This window comes from Suillus paluster (assembly GCF_016628075.1).
Source record: "Suillus paluster strain FC165 chromosome Unknown EDB91scaffold_41, whole genome shotgun sequence".
Classification (NCBI taxonomy): Eukaryota; Fungi; Basidiomycota; class Agaricomycetes; order Boletales; family Suillaceae; genus Suillus; species Suillus paluster.
In genome coordinates this window covers 210,754-226,241 of record NW_024537601.1, presented here as the reverse complement: position 1 = coordinate 226,241, position 15,488 = coordinate 210,754, and the positions used below count along the sequence as shown (strand labels likewise).

The 15,488-nt window shown below is 48.7% G+C and overlaps 5 protein-coding genes across 5 annotated transcripts; 2 read left to right on the top strand and 3 right to left on the bottom strand.

The window, feature by feature from the left end:
* Window positions 1-462: 462 nt before the first annotated feature.
* Window positions 463-3,879, bottom strand: EDB91DRAFT_1056007 (dipeptidyl aminopeptidase; the record flags this gene model as incomplete). The annotated part of the gene is made up of 15 exons (XM_041313971.1): window positions 463-568; window positions 619-863; window positions 915-989; window positions 1,041-1,095; window positions 1,146-1,340; window positions 1,391-1,466; window positions 1,520-1,627; window positions 1,671-1,885; window positions 1,956-2,152; window positions 2,204-2,786; window positions 2,842-3,017; window positions 3,067-3,150; window positions 3,201-3,304; window positions 3,354-3,552; window positions 3,610-3,879. 15 exons carry the CDS (start codon window positions 3,877-3,879, stop codon window positions 463-465), a joined length of 2,688 nt encoding a protein of 895 aa, XP_041175435.1.
* Window positions 3,880-4,084: 205 nt separating this feature from the next.
* Window positions 4,085-4,893, top strand: EDB91DRAFT_1056033 (integral membrane protein S linking to the trans Golgi network-domain-containing protein; the record flags this gene model as incomplete). The annotated part of the gene is made up of 4 exons (XM_041313975.1): window positions 4,085-4,162; window positions 4,198-4,312; window positions 4,364-4,568; window positions 4,617-4,893. 4 exons carry the CDS (start codon window positions 4,085-4,087, stop codon window positions 4,891-4,893), a joined length of 675 nt encoding a protein of 224 aa, XP_041175434.1.
* Window positions 4,894-7,531: 2,638 nt separating this feature from the next.
* On the top strand, window positions 7,532-10,944 carry EDB91DRAFT_1143555 (P-loop containing nucleoside triphosphate hydrolase protein). The gene is made up of 21 exons (XM_041319100.1): window positions 7,532-7,753; window positions 7,812-7,887; window positions 7,943-7,991; window positions 8,042-8,063; window positions 8,118-8,295; window positions 8,345-8,385; window positions 8,448-8,503; window positions 8,569-8,673; window positions 8,725-8,850; window positions 8,905-8,918; window positions 8,966-9,011; window positions 9,069-9,146; window positions 9,202-9,249; window positions 9,308-9,493; window positions 9,546-9,873; window positions 9,921-9,994; window positions 10,045-10,096; window positions 10,147-10,170; window positions 10,225-10,248; window positions 10,303-10,326; window positions 10,382-10,944. The coding sequence occupies exons 1-21, from the start codon at window positions 7,685-7,687 to the stop codon at window positions 10,724-10,726; spliced, it is 1,965 nt and encodes a 654-aa protein (XP_041175433.1). The 5' UTR covers window positions 7,532-7,684; the 3' UTR covers window positions 10,727-10,944.
* Window positions 10,945-14,125, bottom strand: EDB91DRAFT_1143548 (Dynamin central region-domain-containing protein). Its single transcript, XM_041319099.1, has 12 exons — window positions 13,889-14,125; window positions 13,798-13,829; window positions 13,710-13,737; window positions 13,344-13,645; window positions 13,218-13,297; window positions 12,698-13,166; window positions 12,282-12,644; window positions 12,010-12,225; window positions 11,602-11,948; window positions 11,449-11,545; window positions 11,297-11,389; window positions 10,945-11,262 (listed from the first exon to the last, which is right to left on the bottom strand). The coding sequence occupies exons 1-12, from the start codon at window positions 13,944-13,946 to the stop codon at window positions 11,059-11,061; spliced, it is 2,289 nt and encodes a 762-aa protein (XP_041175432.1). The 5' UTR covers window positions 13,947-14,125; the 3' UTR covers window positions 10,945-11,058.
* Window positions 14,126-14,158: 33 nt separating this feature from the next.
* On the bottom strand, window positions 14,159-15,365 carry EDB91DRAFT_1143546 (ATP4, subunit B of the stator stalk of mitochondrial F1F0 ATP synthase). Its single transcript, XM_041319098.1, has 7 exons — window positions 15,250-15,365; window positions 15,145-15,187; window positions 14,879-15,089; window positions 14,653-14,823; window positions 14,443-14,595; window positions 14,372-14,414; window positions 14,159-14,308 (listed from the first exon to the last, which is right to left on the bottom strand). Exons 1-7 carry the CDS (start codon window positions 15,287-15,289, stop codon window positions 14,283-14,285), a joined length of 687 nt encoding a protein of 228 aa, XP_041175431.1. The 5' UTR covers window positions 15,290-15,365; the 3' UTR covers window positions 14,159-14,282.
* Window positions 15,366-15,488: the final 123 nt, after the last annotated feature.

The following is a 15,488-nucleotide window of genomic DNA, read 5'->3' as shown; positions in this document are numbered from 1 at the left end:
TCAAAGCGAATACGTCCAATGTATACCCAGCACACGGATCCTGCCGTCACACAAAGTTATTTTCTAGCGCATTGCCAGCGCATGCGATCTTCTACTTAGCTTCTTCCGAGTCTACGTTCTCCTCGTAAGCGAAGTTCATGAAGGCCTGCATTCTTGACGCAGGTAGTTAAAGGCCCATCGGTAAAGATTTATGCGAAACTGAGCTACCATATCGGAATGGTGAAGATCGTTGGCTGCGTCCAGGACATTACAATTGAGGCGGTTTCCCTTCACGAGGTTTGGGGCGCAAGTACAAAGTGGCAGTACACTTATCCTAGCCTCTTTGGGAGCCTACCGTTATAGTATCCACAGATAACACGAGATGATCAAACTACCCTCAGGAGTTTCCCCGCTTCTTCCGATCTCGAAATTTACGACACGCGCAGATCTATGTACATTGCACATACGTTTACTAGTGTCCAATCACCAGCCGCGTCGCCGACCACCTTTTCCCCACTTTTCAATAAGGAAAAGAGCCATGTACTCGTAAACCTCTCTATTCGCACCTCTGCGACTGATTGAGTGATCACTACTGAATAGTCAGCGTTGTATCACGTGGAAAGCAGTCCATTGGCGAACCTGTCTGTGAACATCCTGAAGCGGAAGTTTCTGACCTGGGCTTCTGTGAACATATCCAACAAGTGAGCCGTGTTTGCGTAGTGGACATTGTCATCTCCGCTGCCATGCGCGAGGAGGTAGTCTATGTTCTTGAAGCCCTCTACATGTGAAATGGAGGCGTTGATATAGCCTCCAGGATTATCGTCAGGTAAGCTCATGTACCGTTCTGTATAAATGGAATCATATAGTCTCCAACTGGTCACAGGCTAAACACGCCAGTGAGCGCAGCGACTTCGTCAGTAAAGAGATATACATACAGCGACGGCCATGGCCAAAGTATGGATCCCAGCACTTGCTTCCGCAACCTTGGAGGCCATGAACCCACCATACGACTGCAGCAGTCAATTAATACATTGGCTACAGAATCCAGAAACTTGGCTCACCCATCCCCAAATTCCGATACGTTTCGGGTCAACATATTCTTTCCCAGCCCAGATGCTGCCAAATTGTTAATATCACATGTCACCATAAAATCAGGCATTCCGTACCGTGCGGCATTGATCTGGTCCTGGGTCTCCCAGAAGCCAAGATTATTCCTTACCGGGTTGCGCAATTGCCGCCCCTTGAACCCAGTCCCTCGACCATCTACGACGACAACGATATACTGGAGTGTGCAAACGAGATAGTCATGCCAGTCTCGTTTGTACTCGACATTGACCTGCTGACTCTCTGGCCCACCGTATCTGAATATACAAGAAATAAGTGGGGTGGGTTTCAAAAGGTGTGTACTAACACGAAGAATAAGACTGGGTACTTCGTCCGCCCTGAGTCATCCATGCGCGGAGGGCGCATTTCCTTCACATTCAGTTCTGAGAAGGTGTATAAAGTTTCATCGCGAGAAGAACGCATCAGATGAACTTACCAAAGCCATCACTTTCTATAGTTGAATACGTGACGCTGGCAGTTTCAAATTCAGCCAGTGTGGTATTTAATGCAGAGTTGTCCGTTAGGACATAATCGAAATCTGGAGCTAAGGTGTAAGCACTAGTTCCAGTAAATAGAGATGAAATTACCATTGTTGCCGACCTCGACAATTCGCTGCCATGGTACACCTGGTCCGTTGTAATTAAGAAGATAAAATCCTGCTTCAGATGAAAAGCTAGCACTGTATGAAGAGGATATTGATTCATCTGTGAGCGAGACCGGCTCTACAGATCCTGAATTTAATGTTGAAATTGGGATTGAATAGATGTGACGTTGAGTTGATGACCGTGCGGCTTGGAAATATCTGTAGGCGGTATATGGGCGCAATGAGTCATGAAGTTCCGACGGGAATTAAAAATAAAATATTCACTTACATCAATCCTCTTTGTGTATCCACTGCTTTGATGCCTCCCGTGACTTCCCATGGCCCGGAAGTGAGAAAGCGTGGAGTCTTACTCTCAGCGGGATCGAATAAAGCAATATGGTTGTAGCCGTCGATTGGTACAATATCTAGATATGCAGGTGAATCCCCCGAACGCAGGGTGTCTGGAAGAGGGACAATATTTTGGGCCTGTAATGGTTTTCAGTAAGAAATGACCACGAAATGATGCAAGCCACCTACACTTTGAATCCAGCCCTCATCACCTTCCTCACCATCACTGCCAAGCCTTCGGACTACCGTTCCGAAGGTCTCTGTACCTCCCGTGTTTGTTAAATCAAAGTACACAACACTACCATTATCTGCAGCGCGAGTAACCTCCTTGACAATGAGCGTCGATTGGCCAACCCAAGTCAAATCCATGATGACACTGTTAGCTACGGGGAAGCGACCTTCCCAAGTGAGGTCAGAAATATATATCTCGGCAGAGTCAGAAGATGTTTCAGATCGTTCTAGATACTGTGCGACGTCGAAAACATGCACAGAAGCAAGAGGGTTATTGTAGCCTGGTTTGGGGTATTTGATGACAACATCTTCGGTATATGGAATCACAGCATAAGAATCATCTGTGGGATTGTAGATTGGGAACCGAAATTCGTCGACTTCAGTCTCATCGAGGCGGAGAAAAGCAATCTTGCTGGAGTCGGGAGACCACCACAGGGTGTAATCGCCTGAGAAAACCTCTTCCTCGTAGATCCAATCGGGCACACCATTGAACAAGGACGTATTTCCCGAGCTAGTGACACGAATGGGAGAAGCGGAAGCACTGTTGGAGAAGCTATCAGAAGGCTTTATTGTATGAGCATCGAAATGGCGCATACGACGGAGATGGCAGAACGTATATGTCATTGGCAGCAACGAACGCGATAGACTGCCCGGTTGGGGACCAGGTAGCATAAGAAATGACTGGGGGATGAGTGGGTGGCACTAATGGGTATGTTACTTTAGTCTCCAGGTTATGCACGTAGTAATTGCCAAAACTCGAGTGACGCCATTGCTAGAGGTTACAGATCAGCATTTGAGGACTGTACATGGAAGGTATTGACCTTCAGATGGTCGGTCTTCACAAGTATATACGTCATGTCCGGCGAAAGCTTCCAATCTGTCCAGTGAATAATATTCCCCTCATCCTGGGAAGCTCTTAGCCTGGTGCACGATAAATCTAGAAATGGGAGCTCACGTCCTTGATGTCTATCGCGGAGACAAGTTCACTCGTTTTGTTGTTTCTTAGGTCAACAAGCTGAATTTGTCCATTCTGAAAGATAGAGAACACCCCATCGCCGGCTACGAAATATGTTCATGAGGGCAAAAGTTACACGGTGTCGCAACTGACCTTCACGAACCCAGTCCACACCCTCCCGAGAGGCACTAAATGTTCGATTGAATATATGGTCCAAGGATATTTTCCTGGCACCTGGTAGTCGATAGGTCTGACCGTTATACAGAGATGTCGCAGCGAACAGTCCAATGGAGGCGGAAAGGAAAACTAGTGATGCTAGGGAGATAATCAGGTACTTGAGGCTAGCGGGCCTCTTCGATACCGACGTAAGTAAAGAGATGAGAGCAATGGAATGAAAGCTACGACTGACTCGGTTTCCTCCTACTAGCAAGCCGTTGCCCGGCTCCGTGTCACCGAAGACATTCCGGTCGTTTAAAAGAGTAAAATTGACCTGCTTCTCAATGAGACCCTCGCCTTCGTCAGAGGAAGGCGCATCGAAGGAGCCTTCTCCGTAGTACACAGAAGGTCTAATGGCCAGGTCCGGGTGTACTGCGGTAATCCTCGAGAGGGAGACCGGAAGATGAGTGTCGTTGTTTTGGAAGTCCTCATCATCACCTCCATTGACATGCTCATAAGACATTGCCACACGCCAAACAGAGTCGAATTCGTGGCAGGCAACGACTATCAACTCTCGTGGAACTTCAACTACTTCGTACCAAGTCAACCGATTAAAGCAGGTCTTTCAATTACATAAGCACCCATACCCGTTCACATTTTGACTACTAAGTTCGACCACTGAGTTTAGCAATTAATCGAGGCTCAAACTTGAATCTACTGTGCAAGCTATGGTAGCGCAGTCTCGGGCATCGAACGCTAGCTGGGACCCGATTCTCCTTATATCTCAGGCATGTTCTATTCTGTCTGTATTTGCTCTCAATCGGTTGAGCGTCCACCTCAGATCGTTTCAATGCAAACTCTCCATTATATAACTCTCTCCGTCCTCATCCCCCCATTATTATCCATTTTTGCGGAGCCCAGCGCACTCGTCTTCGAAGGAGGGGCAACTAATGTTGGTGCGTTTCATATACTGCTGAGTCATAAGATTGAGAATGAGATCGCACTAGGGATGATCATGGATTGGCGAGAAATGGCTGGCCGTCCAACAGTGCGTGGAATGCACGGCGAAGATAGGTGGAACGCTTACTATGGCGCCTGGAGTGGTGGTAAACAACTCGGTTCCGGGTGGGAGGAAGGCAGATGGGATGGCTGGACCGACCCTATGCGAGGCTGGGTAATAGCATTCTCATGGATGATCGCATCCTTTGCAGAGTATGTGATGCACAGTCCAGGAGGTCACAATAATCTAACCATACTCAGCATATACTACTTATGTATTCTCATTCGACGGCCGCGCCTCATCTTGGATTTTGCGCTAACCCTCGCCTTCAGCCACCTCGTGCTCACGACTTATTACTCAGCTTCGATACCCACCTCTCTGTTCTTCTGGCTCGTTATTTTCGCATGGTCAGCAACGACAGTAATAATTGCAGAGCAACTCTGTGTAAAGAGAGAGATGACCGAAGGACTGGTCATTTCTCCTCCGAGGGATGACGTGGACGACATGGAGATGGGAGAATTGCTACGTAGAGATTAAGTGCGTCCTCGTGTGTCTTGTGGCTCAGTTTCTGCTACTGGTTTTCATGAAACCCCTTTGCATATGCAATAGCAATGTCCAGCACTATCGAGATCCTGCCAAGGTTTTGGTGGCGTAGAAGTCCCATCAACTGGTTCAATGCTTAGCCTTCTGCAGAACTCATTACCGCTTAGGTGAGCTAAACTGACGGCAATTTGAAGCATTTGACGAGATATCTAACCGCCGCAACTCGCAAGATTGATTGGGGGTTTGAGGTCAGTTGTTAGGCTTGTGACTTTGAATTTTACACCGCCGCCGACGGTTCTCTTGTTTGAATTTCTCAAGTTCGTGTGGCCCTGCTCTTCATCCCGTTCCGGTCACCGGAGCATGAGGTCCGTATGTTGGTAAGCAATCGTTATGAAGGTCAACATGGCCCTCCGCACAGTCTGCCTGTTTGTTTTTTTTCATTTCCGCTGGGTGCGGCCCGCCCGGGAACCTTCGTTTGATTGTTGCGCCACATACACAGCAGTCGGTTGTATTTTATTCCACGTCCCAGCATGTTTTGCAAGTGATCATAGAGTCTGCTAAGTGATAGCCGCGGACATGGTGTCACTACCTTCCTTGTTTGAAGCAAGAGAGTAATATGACTGCCCACTCCAAGACGCTAGACTTATTTTGCCATTTGGCTTTGGAGCTATTGATGTGGCGGCCTCACAGGTCATGAGCTTCCAACCTTAGTGAACCTGCATGCATTCGCGTGTCGCCACGCAATTGCTCGTGGAGATGCTGTAAGCGCATAAGTCCTTCAATTTTGCCTCTTTGGTTGAGCAGCTGTTCGAAATTGCACCACTTGCTTTGTGTATCGACCGATTTTAATTTGGCATCGACCGGGCAGTCTGCACTCACCACGTGAGGTCGGTTAAACATAGCTCTGTGAGACAATGCATGGTAAGCTTCGAGACTCTGGGCCCTTGACCTGCATTGACGACTGCCAGATAGCTGGTTCGAGGGATATAACATAACATGAACATACAACTGGATCCTCCGTGCTGACGTGTCCTTATGTCTTGTGACGCGCAGCAGCGTTAACGATACTGACATAGAACTTCAAAAGGGTTCTAAATCTGTATTCGTCGACGTGCCTTGGTGCGTGGTGGGTCGTGTGGTGGAGCTCTGACAGGGGCTGGGAACTTATCTGTGTGAACTTGGGTGTGGTATGTTCAGGAATCAGACTCACTGGCGTTGGCAGTGGCGATGGGAATATGACTCCCTCCACTGAGTGGCGCACGCAGTGTGTTCTTGCTGAGGCAGTAGGGTTACCTGTCGTATTTATCAAGATCACCAACTTTAGATTCCAAACGGGGACGATCTTGTGGCAGATAATTCTGGCCCATCAGTCCAGACAATGCTGAAAGATCGGCCAAATCCGTTTAGAAGGCCTCCATTCAGACTCGCAAGTCATGGAAAGAAATGCTATGATTTGCTCTTGAATGCCGGGATTCTTCGTGAGTAACACCGGGGGCATACGTACAACTCTGGAGTCACCTTCCAGAAAGACAGTGACTCTCTGTTACTCTTCGTGACTCGTATTCCTGTACAACTTGCATGCTCCGGTACCTGCGGGCGATCATTTCCGACAATCCGGCGCAGACTTGATGGAGTTCCGCCGCATGCCCATTACCCACAGAGGAGGCCCAGCACCTATGTGGCGGAAAGTCAGCGAACAATGATTGGACAACTTTAATGCTCGTAATACCTTTCGTGGAAACTTCGCTCTCCTATCCACTTGTTTTGTGTCCTAGACTTTGGATCCGAATGTTCAACGACTTCGAATCTCGCTGGCACTCGGGCTGCAATTAATCTGGGGGGACGCAAGGTTGCGCTGGCCAGATTCCATTTCATATTATCCTTAGGACCGCCACTCAGGGGATTCCTCCATCATGCCATGGAACTTGCGGACGAAAAAAATATGGACTCGTCGTTGCTAAGGTCAATACTTCCCTTACTTCCCTCGAGACCCGTTTACCCGTGCGATGAATGATTGTTTGAACTCAGAACTGATTACGAGCGGCATGTATTACTCTTAGCGCGGTCGGCCGATTTTGTCAGGTTAGTTCGGGTCCAATTATGACACCGCGGGGTACATAAGAAGGCGTTCGTTATGCGCTCTTTTGTGGGCCAGAAAGAGGCAAAGGCTTTATGTACAACTGTTAGCACCACAGGGAAATACGCAAGACCTGAGCTTACAAGGAACCAAGTTGGAGAATGAAAGATAATGGTATGTTTCCACGCGAATAGCATGGGATAGGTGCTAGTACCTGAGTATCGCCAGACCGCAATAAGCGAAGGTCTTTAATTGCTCCGCCATGAATCGCAGGACCTAGGGCGAACGCCGCAACTTTAGTTATCCCAGTTGAACTGCCTCGAATCTATAGTTGTAGATGAACATTTGGACTTTAAGCAATTGATGGACTTGAGGCTGAGGGACGTAAAATGGACACATAGGAACTGGCGTTTCATTGAAGTTGTGATGGGGATGGAACACATGAATTGCTTACTAGCGAAGTTTATGTGTGCTTATCTTGTGTGGGCACCCTTTTTGGTTGTCCGCTGCCCTAATGCTTTTCAGATCGCACGCCAGAACATTATTTACCATACTCGCTTTCAACCGGGGAAGCGTACCGAGATATTAATCCCGTCACTCTTGTCCGTCACCCTGCACACGAGGCGCCAATAAGATACCTTTAAAAGACCGTTCGTAACGGGAGGAAGTGCGCCTCCACTTACTTTCTTCAATTCCCTCATCCTCGTAATGGATGCACTCAAGAGTATGCTGTCCCCACTGGGGGTGGGCAGTGCCAACGCAATACAAGACACTCTCGTACGCATGCGTCCGTTGAGGACCAGAGAATGTACTGACGGTCAAGTTTTCACTACAGAAACTTGTTGTCATCGGTGGGACTGTCGAAACAGCCAGAAGAGCCTCGGCGGGAGCATGGCATACATTCCTTGACTGTACGGAACACTCTAGAGTTCACTGACTATCTGCAACTAATGTTTATATCTGCAGCTTTCTTCTTGACCGCACATTTCAGCCAGGAAGACTATCCGTATGACTGGTAAATTTTATCTACCAAAACCGTGACCAAGTTCTTACCACTGTTTCTAGGCTGATGCACTGGCTTTCGAAGGTCGGTAGCAATTTGAACATGACCAACCATGAATGGTATTGACGCTAAGCCCAGCAACCGGCCTGGGGACGCAGTCGTGAATTTGAAATCACTACAAGGACGGTTGGCCGTAATGGTCTCACGCAGTCAACGACCGGTGACCTAGATGAGGAAGATGATGATGAAGATGAGGATGAAGATGCTCTCGTACACGGGCGTCGCAAACGCAAGGTGGCGTTCATGCCAAGTATAGGTAGGGTAATTGCCATATATAGGTTTCACGTGGCTTAATCTTTTGCTAGATACCACTCACACCATTTATTACCGTGGCCATTGGCTTCGGGTATGTGATACCATGCTATTACTGTTCGGTAATGTCCTCGGAATACTAACGTGTTTTGATAGATAACCAGGACCAAGCGCTACCCAGACTATGGTCATGGTTCGGCCCTGAAGATTAGGCCAGTTCTTTTTTTCTCTTTTTCTTTTGTCATAGCGGTCGTTCAGCATGCTCATCGCCCTGCAGTGTGATCGCTCGCAACAATGACATTTTGAAGAAACTCGTTCTTGAGGCGAAGCGCGAGTATGAAAAGGATGCCGAACATCGCGTTCATATTTTCATGGCCGATACGTGAGTCTCGGCTTGTCATTAAGGTACAAACGTATCTCATTCCGTTCTAAGGACGTATGGATGTTGGCGCTGGAATGGAGCTCGCCAGAAGCGCCCTATGAGCTCAATTGTGTTGCAACCAGGCGTTAAAGATATGCTTTTGGCTGATTGCAAGGACTTCCTGTGTTCTGAGGATTGGTGAGTGAGCTTCTAGAATCGAATTGCTATCAGAACATCAATTGCTTTTTACAGGTATGCTGAAAGAGGTGCGTGAGAGATAGTTTAACGTTGAAATCAGACTGACGCCATTCAGGTATACCGTTTCGCCGTGGATATCTGTTGCACGGTGTTCCTGGAAGGTTCGTACGATCATTGCGTTCTGATTATCACCGATACTCACGCTCCATTGGTCATAGCGGCAAGACTTCCTTGATACATTCATTGGCGGGTGAATTGGGTTTGGATATCTACGTTGTCAGCTTGTCGTCAAAGGGGTAAGACTGGCTCGAGTCACTGAGTAACCGACTATTAATGTTTTGCCAAAATCAGGATGAGTGATAATACGCTGACAACATTGATGGGTCATGTACCATCCAGGTATGTTTCTCTGTTATCGAAGGTCATTTGCCGGTGTTCATTTTATTTTCATAACCAGATGTATTTTGCTTCTTGAAGATCTGGACGCCGCGTTCACGCGCTCCGTCAGTCGTGATGCATCATCAACTGGTGCTCCCACAGCATCTAACCCCAGTAGCACTACGAATGAGACTAACGATGGATCAACATTGAGCTTGAGTGGACTTTTAAACAGCCTCGATGGTGTCGCCGCTGCAGAAGGCCGGTGAGTCGCATAACTTCCATCTGAAACCTCGCCACTGATGTACCTTACATAGACTCCTTTTTGCTACGACTAACCATATTGAGCGCCTTGATCCAGCTCTGAGCCGTCCAGGCCGCATGGATGTCTGGGTGAACTTCACACATGCGACGAAATGGCAAGCTGAAGGCATTTTCAAATGCTTCTTCCCCTCCAAGCCCCCTGGTGGCGCAGCCACTGCATCTCCATCTGAAGAGTTGCCCCAGAACGTTGACGCCTCCCAGAAAAACCTCCCCGTGCCAAAGCGCAAGGCGCCTAGTCACACTATTCCTGTGCTTGATGAGACTGAGATTTCTGAGCTTGCTAAGCGTTTCGCAGATGCTATCCCTGAGAATGAGCTGAGCGTAAGTTTTCGGCGTCGATGATATATTCGCGACTGACACCATTCCAGGTTGCTGCGCTTCAAGGTTACTTATTAAAGAACAAGGTCCGCCCACGCGAATGCGTTGATGAAGTTGCGCAGTGGTACGTTGACATACCTTGAGAAGCGCATCATGACCTCAACTATCTTGCAGGGTCGTTGAGGAACGCGAGACACGTGAGAAGCTCAAGAAAGAGAAGGCTGAAGTACGTATGGCACAATATCCGCGTGACGGTTTATGCTGAATTTTTTCAAGCGCGAGGCGAAGGAAAAGAAGGAGGTAAGTTCCTGTCATTTAATTGGTACTGTTGCAATATCTGATACCATGGAATAGGCCGAGGAGAAAGAGCGTAAGGAGGTACCGTACTTCAGTCCCATTCCGTTGGATGATGTCACTCACAAAGCGTTTTAGAAAGAAGAACTGGCTGGCAAGGAGGTAATGCCTTTCTGTACTTGATTATGCGCGTCCTGATGGTGAGACAATTCTAAAGCAAGAAGAAAAGGAGGCCAAAGAGAAGCTTGAGAGGAAAGAGCGTGCGAAAACCAAAAAGGCTCACCGCGCCGAGGCTGCCATGAAGTTAGAGGGTGCCTCCAGCAGCACCACTTCGCTGACTGCGACCGAACCAGTGATCCCCGTCATTGTCATGAGCGCAGGCGAATCGTCAAGCTCCGAATCCGACAGCAGCAACGGCGGTATTGAAGCCGACACTGAGGAAAGCATAACCTCAGAGGAGGAACCCGACAAGGCCGCTGATGGTACGGGATCTGGTGATCCCGCTGTCAAAGATAGTAACCACTCTAAGGAGAAATGGGTCGCTGTGAAGGCTGACTTATGAGCTGAATGCGCTGTTGTTGACAAAATTGCCTTCTTGTTAGAAATCGGGTGGCTCGTCATCACCACACACTGCTCTTGTGCATCTTGGGTCCATTCTGTGACGATCACTTCGCGAAGGCTTGTTGGTACGGTTTAGATGCTATAATGTTAAATATTTACGCAATCTGATATCCGGAGTACACGTATACTTAGCACTAGTTTCGCTGTGGTTTGATAATAAACCTGCTATGTCTACTAGCGCGCTACCTAATCGTACACGATATTTCAGCTACACCCAAAGGAGTCTATAACATAAACACTATGTAAGGTTGCAGTAATAGTTGGTAGAGCCAGCTATACGGGCTTCAAGTTAACCTCGGAAAGCGTTTTGAAGGCTTCTTTGTATGCGTCCAACAACGCTTTTACCCTCGTCCGCTCGGCGACCAACGCCTCATCCTCGTCCAGCAAATCCGCGAAAAGCTCCGGCTTGTATAGAGATGCAACCAATCGGTTCTGCACTTGCTGCGAGGTGTAGTTGACTAAAAAGTGCATAATTGCCTTCGGGTATCAGATCCTGTATGCTCTGGCGGACAATCGCGAAGTACGACGAAATTAGAGATCTTATCAGTGACGTCTCCATTTCCTCCCGCAGAGTAATTTGCGAGCCAGGTTCAGAAGACGATATCTAAAACCGTGTTATCAACCCACACAAGAAGTACAGATATCTGTGTGCAAAACACTCACGGCTTCGATATGTTTCCCCAGGCTCTTCATATCAAACGCGGCGTTATTGCCATCAAGGGTCCGCTTGCCGGCCATTAGACCGGTAGGGGCCCGCGGTCTCCGCATTCGAAACAGTCCCGGCCTGTGGGTACAGGTGATGGACCAGCATGTGACCTCTCCACGGTTGATCCCGCGATTGGCCCTGGACCATTCTGCCCGAAGAAATAGTTGAGGAACGTCTCTCGTGCAGAATGTGGGGAAGTTCCAGGTGCTCCTGGTTGGGGCGCTTGGGGCTGCGCCGATGAGTGACGGGGATGAGCGGGATGCGGCTTGGATGATGATGCTTTCGCAGCAGGCAATGCAGGCCCTGAGCCGGTAATTCGTGTGCGGTCATGCACTGTCGATGACACGGAGCGCCCATCACGAGATAGGACTCCATTTACTCCCACAGGTTCTTCAGCAGAGGACTCATCCTCATCTTCTAGTGTAGGCGCGCCATTTATCGGTTCATTACTCTGGAGCTAACAGCAAAAGAAGCGCAGGTTGAGCCATCAGATCAAACAAATCAGAAAATATTCATACGCGTGATGGCTGCGCAGGTTTTGGAGCGGGAGAAGTCGCAGCTTGCGCGGCGGCCGCGGAACCCGATATGAATGCAGGGTGATTGGTATTGATGTATGCGGCTTGTATCTCGATCAGACTCTGTGCGTATTCCGATGTGGGTCCGAGTCGTTCTCTCAAGAGTTCTGACACACATTCGATTAACTGCGCGTGGAGGCGGGGGAATCGTTCCAGCTCCTATTGTGGTAGAGTTTGAATAGGTAAATCGGGACTAGACAACGGGAATGACTAACTGTGCTTGTGCAATTGTGGCAGATTTTGACAAGCTCTTCATACACCAGCTCCACACATCTCAGACTAGGCGACTCCAGTAACTTGATCTGCGGCTTTACTAGTAGATCGAAGGCGGACTCCGGAACAAATAGGCTTGGCCGAGGGCCAGTCGAGTTCCGAATTGCAGTTCGGATATCCTGATTATCAAGATTCGAGGTCGAATCGATACAAGCAAGCGCATGCCCAAAGACGTCGTTGAAGATGTAATATATGCGCGCGCCACCTGAGAGCTCTTTGGTCGAAATGTCGACCTTGGTGCCTTCTATCGATGCCACGAAATCGTGTGCGAATTTATTCATCAGTCGTAAGATGAGTGCGCCTTGCTATGTGGCACTGAGTTCATTTGCCTACGTATCTTGACAGATGAATGACTTACCTGGTTCTTGTCCCCATAGATGGCCGCATCACCAAAAGAATTCAGTTCCTGCTGTGCTTGTCCCATAAGCGTGTTGAGGCGAGCTTTCATGTCCGGCAGCTTATCGCGTATATGATTTATCAGCACCTGGTTCAGAGTTCTAGCAAGATACTTGGTGCCATTCTTGTGTGCAATGTTCCGATATGCAGCATGATTGCGGAGGAACTCGGTCTCGGAATCTAGAGCGTCGCGCATGCTTTTCTCTGAGTTGATGTCCTGCTGGCTCCGATTCACAGCCCCAATGAAGCCCAGCTTCAGCGGGTAGACGCGTCCTGTAAGGATATCGAGCGCGTTGGTACCTGCGTCCATCAAGTCCAGCTTTGTCAGCACCCCGATTGTTCGACGTCCTTGCGGGTCAACGGAGCGAGCCAGTTTCAACGCGTCGGAGTTGGCGAGATCGACATTAGCAGGGGAGACAGCTAGTATGACACTAAATAAACATGAGAAAACTGCAGCACGACAGCAAGAAATAACGGCTAACCTATTCGGTTTGGAGATATATTCGACAACAAGACCGCGTATCTGCCTCTCAATATCACTTGGCTGGTCTCCGACTGGAATCTACAAAAGTCAGGAGTACCTGCAGTAAAAATTGACATTGACATACCTTGGTCAAGCCGGGTAAGTCCACTAGTGTGAGGTCCAGGACATCAGGACTGTATATTTTCAGCGAAATGGGCAATTTGCTGATGCCTTTATTCTGTCCGGCAACTCGAAAAGTCTCCTGCTCAATCTCTTTCCGTATCTCGTCGTAATCCGTGAACCGCTTGTCGATATGCAAAAATTGACCCCATTCCGTGTGTGTAGGGGCTGCGGGATCGGGAGAAGGGGTGTGGATAAGTTGTAGGACGAGTGGACGGCGGGTGACAATGCCCTGCCCACGCGGAAGGAAGTCGCGGACCAACGATGCTAATGACAGGCACGGTGAATGATAACTCAGATGCGATAATTGCCACATACTTTTCAAGTACACTTGATTTTCCCGCAGACTGACTGCCGACCTGCCAAAGAATTTCTGAATAAATGCTATTCGAGTACCACGATCACCAATGTGCACCCACCACGATTAGCTGTGGCATATCCAGCTCACCACCTACCCAGCACCCAAGTCAACACAAACCCTAATTCACATAGTCTTTGTCGGGAACTCACCGAGGTTGCTGAATGTGTCCTGCAGCCGGTTGACGAGTTTAATGAGGTCTGAATCCATGATGGCTGGCTACTCCCTGCGTTAGGTCGTGAATGAAAAGGAAAGCTGGGGAGCTGCAGCACAGGATGTTGACTTGCGTGCCGGACCAAACGCGTGAGCAAGGCGCGTCGTCACGGCCATTTCCTGTTTGGCCACATTTGGTTTTGTGGTACATACTCATCGAACGGTGAACATCTTCGTTGAACTCAAGTTGAACTTGCTCAAAATTTCCATTCTGAAGTGGCCGCACATATGACATTGTACTCGTGGGATGATAGAAGTTAGCTATATAAAAAACTACGCTACTCTATCATGATCTGCTTAGCCGCAATCAACCGTCCGTGACCAGTTATTCATCTAGATTGCCTTGCTTTTCACGAGCTCTGCATAAAGAGAACATGACTCAGAACTGAAATACGAATGGGCAAAAATAAGTCAGTACTCACGCTCAACCTCTGCGATTGCACTGGTCAAGATGTCTTTTTGCATCTTCTCAGTCGTTAAGGTCAGCCATAACCTTGGCAATTACGCTCTTGGCAAGCTCAAGCTGTTCGCTCTCTTTCTGCTGCTGCTCATAACGAACCCAGCTGTCGAGAACAGCTTTCACCTCAGAAGCAAGAACGACCTTCTGTTTCTGGACGAATGCGTTTGCCTCCAGCTGAGCGGTCTCCTACTCAAGAAGAGGGTGGCTAAGCGGCCATCAAACTAATAGGTAACTGTCGCTCACCTTCGAGAGAGCAAAGAGACCCTGGGTCAATGAAACAACATCCTTCATTTGCTCAACGGAGTTGATGCGGTCCTTCACTGCCTGAGTGTGTTCCGTTCGCGAGCTTTCTAAAACGTTCTTAATGCGTTCAATGTGACCATTTGCCCAGTCACGGTATGGTTCCCGAACAAGCTGCGTGAAAACACAGTTATAATGATTGTTGAGAGCGCAATTACAACCAACTTACCTTGGCGATGTAGGCAAGAAGAATGAAAGTGCCGGCAGCAACTACGGTCTCTTCGTTCACAACGTAGAGCTCCTGGGAGATAGCAGTTGCAACAAGACCGGTACCGAGGATTGCAGAACCAGTCTTGGTAATTAGACTCGGCGAGGAAGGGAGGGTATTAATAATTTCCGCAGCGCGTTGCTCAGGTGGGGGATTCGAGCTCATTGCGCGCCTGCATGGGTATCGTCAAACAAACTCATTCTTTTGAAGACCGACGTCGAACGTACGCATTGACAACCCGTGCAAAGTTAGGGATGGCGCGTGGCCGAGCTGCAAGCAATGACCAGAACTTCAGCTTAACACAGAATGGCAGGGTTTCCTGCAGCACTGACCAGAAGCCTTGAGCGCATTGACCGCGATCCTGGACGCCATTTGTGGTGCAGATTGAGTACAGAGTCGGGTTCCGAAGTCTGGATGAAGAGGATGGAAGACCGTGGGAAAGAAAATATTCCGACTTGACACGATACTTTCATGCTTGACCGCGCTTTCAGTACGTTATGCATGGCGAGCTGCAGGGACTATGTATGCCCACTGCCCAGCGCAGCGAATTGCTCCAATGTAACTCACGCAA

Excerpts from the sequence above, each read along its gene's own strand:
- EDB91DRAFT_1143548 (XM_041319099.1), bottom strand. The coding sequence starts at position 13,946 with ATGGATTCAGACCTCATTAAACTCGTCAACCGGCTGCAGGACACATTC. Across the intron at positions 13,830-13,888 it reads GGACACATTCAGCAACCTCG|GTGGTGAGCTGGATATGCCA; the intron begins GTGAGTTCCCGA and ends GGTGCTGGGTAG. Across the intron at positions 12,645-12,697 it reads TCTATGGGGACAAGAACCAG|CAAGGCGCACTCATCTTACG; the intron begins GTAAGTCATTCA and ends AGTGCCACATAG.
- EDB91DRAFT_1143546 (XM_041319098.1), bottom strand. The coding sequence starts at position 15,289 with ATGGCGTCCAGGATCGCGGTCAATGCGCTCAAGGCTTCTG. Across the intron at positions 15,090-15,144 it reads TTTGCACGGGTTGTCAATGC|GCGCGCAATGAGCTCGAATC; the intron begins GTACGTTCGACG and ends ATACCCATGCAG. Across the intron at positions 14,309-14,371 it reads TGCAATCGCAGAGGTTGAGC|AGCTCGTGAAAAGCAAGGCA; the intron begins GTGAGTACTGAC and ends CTCTTTATGCAG.
- EDB91DRAFT_1143555 (XM_041319100.1), top strand. The coding sequence starts at position 7,685 with ATGGATGCACTCAAGAGTATGCTGTCCCCACTGGGGGTGGGCAGTGCC. Across the intron at positions 10,171-10,224 it reads AGGCGAAGGAAAAGAAGGAG|GCCGAGGAGAAAGAGCGTAA; the intron begins GTAAGTTCCTGT and ends ACCATGGAATAG. Across the intron at positions 10,327-10,381 it reads AAGAACTGGCTGGCAAGGAG|CAAGAAGAAAAGGAGGCCAA; the intron begins GTAATGCCTTTC and ends ACAATTCTAAAG.